Source organism: Ciona intestinalis, unplaced genomic scaffold (genome assembly GCF_000224145.3).
Source record: "Ciona intestinalis unplaced genomic scaffold, KH HT001144.1, whole genome shotgun sequence".
In the NCBI taxonomy this organism is placed as follows: domain Eukaryota; kingdom Metazoa; phylum Chordata; class Ascidiacea; order Phlebobranchia; family Cionidae; genus Ciona; species Ciona intestinalis.
The window spans coordinates 27,054-34,318 of NW_004191465.1; the positions used below are offsets into that span (position 1 = coordinate 27,054).

Below are 7,265 nucleotides of genomic sequence, written 5' to 3' on the forward strand. Positions count from 1 at the left end.
GCACATTTTTTAACAAATCTCTTGTATGAAATTCTGGGTACAGTCCCATCCGCAATACAATAGTAGTATTTATTCAAAATCCCAATTAGCATTTTCATAAAGTGGAAGTCTGTATTTTTGAAGACCTATGTGGTTGAATTTTATCGATAATTAATGACAAATTATTAATTAAAACGCTTAAATTTTTAAAACGCCTAAAGTGTGGAGGAACAATATTTATCATACATTGATGTTTAGAAAATTTTGTAGGATTTCTATCAATGTTTGAATTAATAAAAAAACATTTTCGAGGCAATAAAAACACTGTTTTCAAAAGCAATTTAACTACATTAAAAGAAAAACAAATTACAATGAAAATACAGGGTAATAATACAAATATTAAATTCATCAGCAACTCTTTTTTCACAGAAGCAAAATATTACTTAAGGCATTTTTAACATCCTTGTTCAAATGCTTCTCTTTTCTCTTATAATTCATTATTTTTACTTAAATATAAGCTTACCTACAAATAACATTTATTACACTGAAAAAAGCCATATACAATCTCAAGAAGTAACTGAAGCATTACACTTGATTTAACTAAATGATAAAGGATTTTGAAAATCTTTTTTTCAATTCTGGGTGGGTTAAAAAAGGTAAATAAATAGTTTTTTTATACTTTTTCTCTCCTTTTCCATGAGACAAATTTGGGGGGTGAAAAAAGGTGTAAAATGTTTGCAAAAAGTAAAATATATCAGCAGCAAGCTTCTTCAATATATAGCAAACAACTACATTCTTTTCTTATCCCAAGTACCCATTGTTTTTTATTGTCCCCTTATTACATATATATATATATATTTATTATTTATTTCATGCCCAAAGCCCAATCAGTGTGAGAGCATATACATTCCGAATCATTGTTTTGGACCTTTTCACATGCGTCATGAACACTAGTTTGGGAGACCATGCCTGCAGAACAATGGCTTCGACATTCAGGTGGTTCTAAACCTCTTAGTACCCATTAAACCTTTTGAATATTTTTTTTGAGACATGAGTTGAGACATATTAATGTTTTTACTTTTATTGGATTTACCAACAACTGTTTATTGAACATTTACATATTTAGTTAAAAGTAAATTCTATGTGGAAAGTAAAGTTTTAATTGTTAATAAAAAACATCAAACTTATAAATTTAGTTTGATTTTACAGCCTCATGCATTACAAAAAAATATAAACACATTAATACAATTAAGTTACAAACAGTGTAAATAAGACAAAGAGATCACTGCTGCAAAACGCCGAAATTAGTGGACAACATTATATAAAGGTACACAATTATAGCATGCACAATAAGAATAAATGTAATAAACGATAATATGACATTGTTAACAATAGTTTGATTGAAAGTGTCGAAGAAGTCATAGATGAGCACCAGTAAAAAACATAACGATAATAATGCCACTACTGCGTCAACCATGTCTCTCATGTCCCAGCTGTGTTGTTAAAGTGGCAGTAAAATATTCTGCTTAAAACAAACTTAAAAAAACTTTCCATCTATTCTAAAATGTGGTTGTGAGTTGTCATCAGGATTTAGAAACACAGAAATACTTTTCCCAGGGTTGCTATCAACCAATCGTCTCATTTTTTCTGCCAAGTCAAGTTCCTGCCTGGAGTTCATTTCAACATTGCTTTGTGACATCCCATTTTCACTGTAATAATAAAAAATACATATATGTAGATGAATTCAAAGCAGTGGTTTTTTAGCTTTTTCTTCTTGCGTACGACATAGTAACACTAATTTAAAAAAATAAGAGAAAAAAAGTAATAGATGAACAATATTTCATTTTATTCTTGGTGAGCCGGGTCCTTGTCAAGGAACCAGGATTTAGGCCAGATTTGGCTTATTACCACAGAACCCGTGAAGCCCATTTAAGTCTTTTATTTACAACCTTCGAGTTATATTATAACTAAGTCTTGAACAAATTCTGTTGGCTTGGTAATACTTCTGTCCACAACTTTGCGACATCTCATCCCAGTTGGACACATATTTTTGCACTTTTTTTTATCTTTCTGTTCTTCTGACTTTTCAACTTTGTTTATGATTTTTGCTTTAATATGGGTTGTAATTTGGACAACGCATCATTGGACTGTTGGGTATGCCTGTTAATTGTCTTGCTCAAGGACACATACATAGATCAAAAAAAGTATGACTGGTCACTGTGGTCAGTATTGATAATGATATCGCCATCGAGCATCAAACCTTTGGTTACCATGTAAGCGCCTAAACCACTGAGCCCCTGCGCCAGACCAAAGGCCAGGAATATCAATTAATAATATTTTCTTTTTGGTTGCTACTTCTGATGCTACTAATGTCAATTACTCATTGGAGAACTAAGAATTATGTAATTAAAACTATTTAATCAATTTTGAAACTTTGATCAATGGTTTATGTTTTGGAAGCATGGCTTTGATCAAATCAATTTAATTTCTCGCTAGTTATGCTTTAAATATGGACATTCTTTCTAAACTTTATATATACACAAGAGAATTGAAATGTGCAGACTGTTTGACTAAAGCATCTACATTTAATTCGATGGACTGCTACACCTAAACCTGAACAGGTTGCTTGGAATGCTCGTGTTCTAACTTCACTGCAGGTAGTATGGCATAGTTTAAGAACCAGTGATTTAAAAGATTGTATATCTCAGAATTTGAACAAACCTGCTACTTTTAGTTGATTTCCTCTCCATTTGTTGATTATGATATGCCTCAGTTAACTCTCGTGCAGCTTTAACTTGATCCACAGCATTTCTCACGTGTTCAGCTGGATCACTTCTCACCTGTAGTTGGTGTATAAAACATCTGATCTGGCTGTACTTTTTAAATAAGCTTTACAGTTTTCTTAATTTTTACCAAAACACGAAAATAACAATAAACAACACATTCATTGTTTAACAGTTAAACATTGGTAATTTAAGCTTCCGAAAAGCACCAACATATTTGATTCATATACCATACTACTGAGTGTTTTATGATGTAACACCAGTTTTGGCTGTGTATACCATGTTATCCAAATATGATGTTGTTTTAGGTTATCTTAATTATATACCAACAAGCCTAATCACCAAATAAATTTTCTTATTAATTTTATACTAAACAACTTTTAAATACCATTGTGGTGTTTTTCAATGTTTAACTTTTCAGTTTCAATAAAAATCCTGGGCATATATTTGTTAATAGTAACCTCCTAATATTAAATTTAAAAATGTAACTGGTATGATTATGTTTCTATAAATAAAAATTAAAATGTGGATACCATTAAAACAACTTGACACAGCTTGAGTACAGTTTGATCATCCAGATGGCCAATCATATTATACTGTGGTATGAAGTAGTTGGGACATGATCTGCTTAAAAGACATTGCAGAGTATCATCAATAAGACCTAACAAGCATTCAGCAACTATATCTTCATTTGCCAAATATTGTATCTTCACTCGATCACATGCCCACAGCAATAACCCGCGTAATATGTATGGCTTCATAATCTGTATCAATAACCAAATATATTAAGATTTAAGTTGGAAGTTTACAGACTAAATTAAAAATATTCATTTACACTATTTCTGCATGTATGGCTGTACCAGATATAAAAGTCAAAAAGGTAAGTTTACAAAATAAAGTCTCCTTTACTTCAATGAATTTTTACAATTGTCATCACCTTATTGTACCGCCCAAGTGCTCTGTTCATAATTGCTTTGAAAGCATAGAAGGTTTTCATAAATGGCATGGGTATAAAACGCTTTAACTGAACTTCACTGCGGGCAAACGAAAGTCTCCATTCCATTTCTTTATCACCAACTAAGCTACAAGCAGGTACCAGATGGAATCCGGTAATTACTGAAAACAGATTAAAAAATAAATACTTTCAACCTTGCTTGTAAACTACATTAACATTTATTACCTTCTTCCTCTGGAATAATTCCATCCCAAAAGTGATTCTCTGACAACCAACCCATTGCAACTGCTGGCCATCCTCTGAATGAAACCACAGGCACAAGATCGTACATAATCCGTGTTCCACCACTAGCAAGTATTATAGTGGTTGCCACTCCACTCTGTTGTACCGTAGTTATTTTTGGTTGGCCCCGCTTTACATTTTCCTTCAAATCTTCTGAAACCTTTTGATAACAATAACAGTATTATTTTTTATTTATTTTTTGAAATAATAAAAACATCAAGGTTATCATACTTTAACTAAAGCTTCATGAAACCAGTCACAAACTTTAGGAGGAGATAAAAAATGGCCGGTTTCATTTTCCTTTTCAACTGTTTTACAGCATGGTTCCCATCTTGATACAGTTGCATCATCAAACAACCTGAGATTTTGGCACAAATCACACACCATGTATCATATGTTTAAACTAACTTCAAGGATTACTTCAAACTTATCCAGGAATGACATGGAATTGAATGTCGCATGTCTAGAACCACCGGTTGATTTCGGTCATGCAACTTCAGGACAGGAACAAACAAAGTGTAATCTAAATCAAAATCATTCCCCCTAAACATACACATGTTATTTTCACCTGTCTATAACATCAAAGTATAAAGTTTATTTGTTTTATTGTTTTACTTAGATCTTTCATCATTTTCTATAGATTTAATATTAAAAGTTTTTATTAATTTTTTTTAAGTTAATAGTTGAAGTTAGTACAAAAACCAATGTTGTTTTTACCTTGTAAGTTCAGATGGTGACTCAATTTCAATATCCAGTGTTCCATCTCTTGCACTTCCAGATAAAAGTAGATATTCATTCGCCACTGGAAGCTTATTGTCCAACTTTTGTACATCACCTTGAAAAAATAAATTATGATGAGCAATTTTAAAACTACAAAACATTACACAAACAAACAATAGTATCTAGTATGTACTGTATCAGTAATACATATACATTTTATAATGATTATCGATCAGTTTACATACCTAAAATATTAAAAATGTGTTCCTTCATTATATGAACCTCCATAGCCATTTGGTCATCAAATTCATGTCTGTCATATTCATCAAACACATTGATCAAATTTTCCAATCTATTTAAACTGCAACCAGAACTGCAAAACGAAGCATTTTTAAAGTACAATTATAAATTATAAATTTACAGAAAATATTCTCATCACTATAGTTACTTATGTATTGTCGGTTGTAGATTTTACCGAACTGCTGCATAAAGTGTGGCACACTTTATTTATGTTTCATTCATACAGGGAAATAGCCTGCAGCCCAGAACATTATGTGGATTAGGTTGTATAATATTATTAAATACTAAATATATATATCTTAAAAACAGAAGAAAGTTTCAGGACAAGCACTTATTTTATTCTAAATAATAAAATGCAAAATTTATAGAGATTGTATTGGCAACCAATTTATATGCCATTGCCATTAGTTGTATTTTATTATAATGTTTACTAAGATATATTACAATCCATATCCCATACCATGTCCATACCACCACATGTTTGCCAACACTTCAATTAAAGTAAAAACGTATGCCATTTTTAATTAGTTGGAAAAATCCCTGTATTGATTTGGAATTTTAGGTATCATTATTATATATATTATTTGAACCAACAGTGATAACTAATACTTAGGACGTTTAAAATTGATAAAATAGAACCCATTTCTGGGTTTAAAAAAGTGTTTGAAAAAAGGTTTACCCAAGAAACAGCAATTCCGTTTCACTACATAATTACAATAAACCTGTAAAAAAAATCAATCATTTTTATTTACATTATACGTTAAGCTATTCAATGCAGGGTTTCTTACATCTTGTGTTAGAATATTTTTTTCTGCGCAGCTAGAATGAGATGAATAATCAATACAGAGATAATTAATACAAAAGCAAAGCATTTAAATTATAAATCACTTTTGCAATTAATTGTAACTATGTATGAAGGTAACCAAAAATAAGTTGTCAGTTTTTCATTTTAGTTTTACTTACAATTAAGTTTGACATTTTTAAAAATAGTTTTTGGAAAGAATAAAAATATGATGAGAAGACATGAAGCCCATTTAAATGGCACTCTTACAAATAATGTAAATAGAAAATATTGGAAATATACCGAAAATCTAACTTCTGATGTCCATGCTTCGTTTCCATTGTAATGTGACAATGCACAATTAACAGATTATTTTGTTGTTGTCGAGTTACTAAAACTGCAAATAAACATATAAATTATCAGTGCATTCTTGCCTATTGAATTCACTTATTTATTAATTAATGGCCACTTCAAATACAACAAAACATAAAATTATTTTGCCACTACCATAAAGACCCTCTTTTTTCTATATATGAAGAAGAACCTCTTGAAACAAATTCACAAGTATGAAACTTAGTGAATCATTTTTTGATTATTTAACTGAACAGTGAATATTTTATTTAATTAGTAACCACAGTATTGCCAAAAATACCATGATCATGGACCATGGTCGCCTATTTTAGTTAAAAACAGACCATGTTTCTGTTCCAATCAAACCATCATGCTAATGCCCAAACTCCAGACTGGTGAAACTTATAAATTAGGCTTAAACTTTTAAACTAATCTATATTCTGTTATTTACACTTACTGATTGGCTACAGGTTTATTTGGTTTTCCCTGATTCTGCCAATTTTACCAAAAAAAATTGTATAGCCTACTCTAGCATTAGTTAAAGTGTTAGTTTTTTTTAATGTAATATTGCGATCATTTTAAATGTAAAAAATTTACTAAATAGTGAGTGTTAAAAAATTTTTACTTCCATTTCAGGGGTACCCAATAAAACTATGGGTTGCAAGCGGTTGCAAATATTTTGGGTATTTTAACCAGAAACGCTACACTGCCACGTCCTATAGCTGTCAAATGACCACACGCGTTTAACAAACCTACTTTTGGTCCGATACCTCGAATGGTTTTTGAGTTATGGTCAAAAAATCATTACGCAGTCGCACGCAGTTGAAGATATTTTGATTATTTTGATAACTCAAAAACCACTTGAGGTATCGGACCAAAAACTGGTTTGTTAAACTCGTATATTTGGCATCTATTGGACATGGCCGTGTAGCGTTTTTGGTCATAGTAACTGAAATATCTGCAACCGTTTGCAACCGCGTGGAACCCATAGTTCTTATAGGTACCCCTTAAAAAGGAAGTAAAATTAGGGTTAGATGGGCGTACTTTCGTCACAGGAATTTAACATGGAAATATCACTAAAAAGTTAACTACATAACTGGTCTCATGCTGCATA

At 31.1% G+C, this 7,265-nt stretch overlaps 1 protein-coding gene across 1 annotated transcript; it reads right to left on the reverse strand.

Annotated features, from left to right (window-relative positions):
* Positions 1–198: 198 nt before the first annotated feature.
* Positions 199–6,245, reverse strand: LOC100183086 (protein MB21D2). Its single transcript, XM_002129624.4, has 10 exons — positions 6,104–6,245; positions 4,965–5,092; positions 4,717–4,834; positions 4,420–4,542; positions 4,231–4,357; positions 3,943–4,159; positions 3,700–3,878; positions 3,296–3,526; positions 2,701–2,819; positions 199–1,688 (listed from the first exon to the last, which is right to left on the reverse strand). Exons 1-10 carry the CDS (start codon positions 6,139–6,141, stop codon positions 1,517–1,519), a joined length of 1,452 nt encoding a protein of 483 aa, XP_002129660.1. The 5' UTR covers positions 6,142–6,245; the 3' UTR covers positions 199–1,516.
* Positions 6,246–7,265: the final 1,020 nt, after the last annotated feature.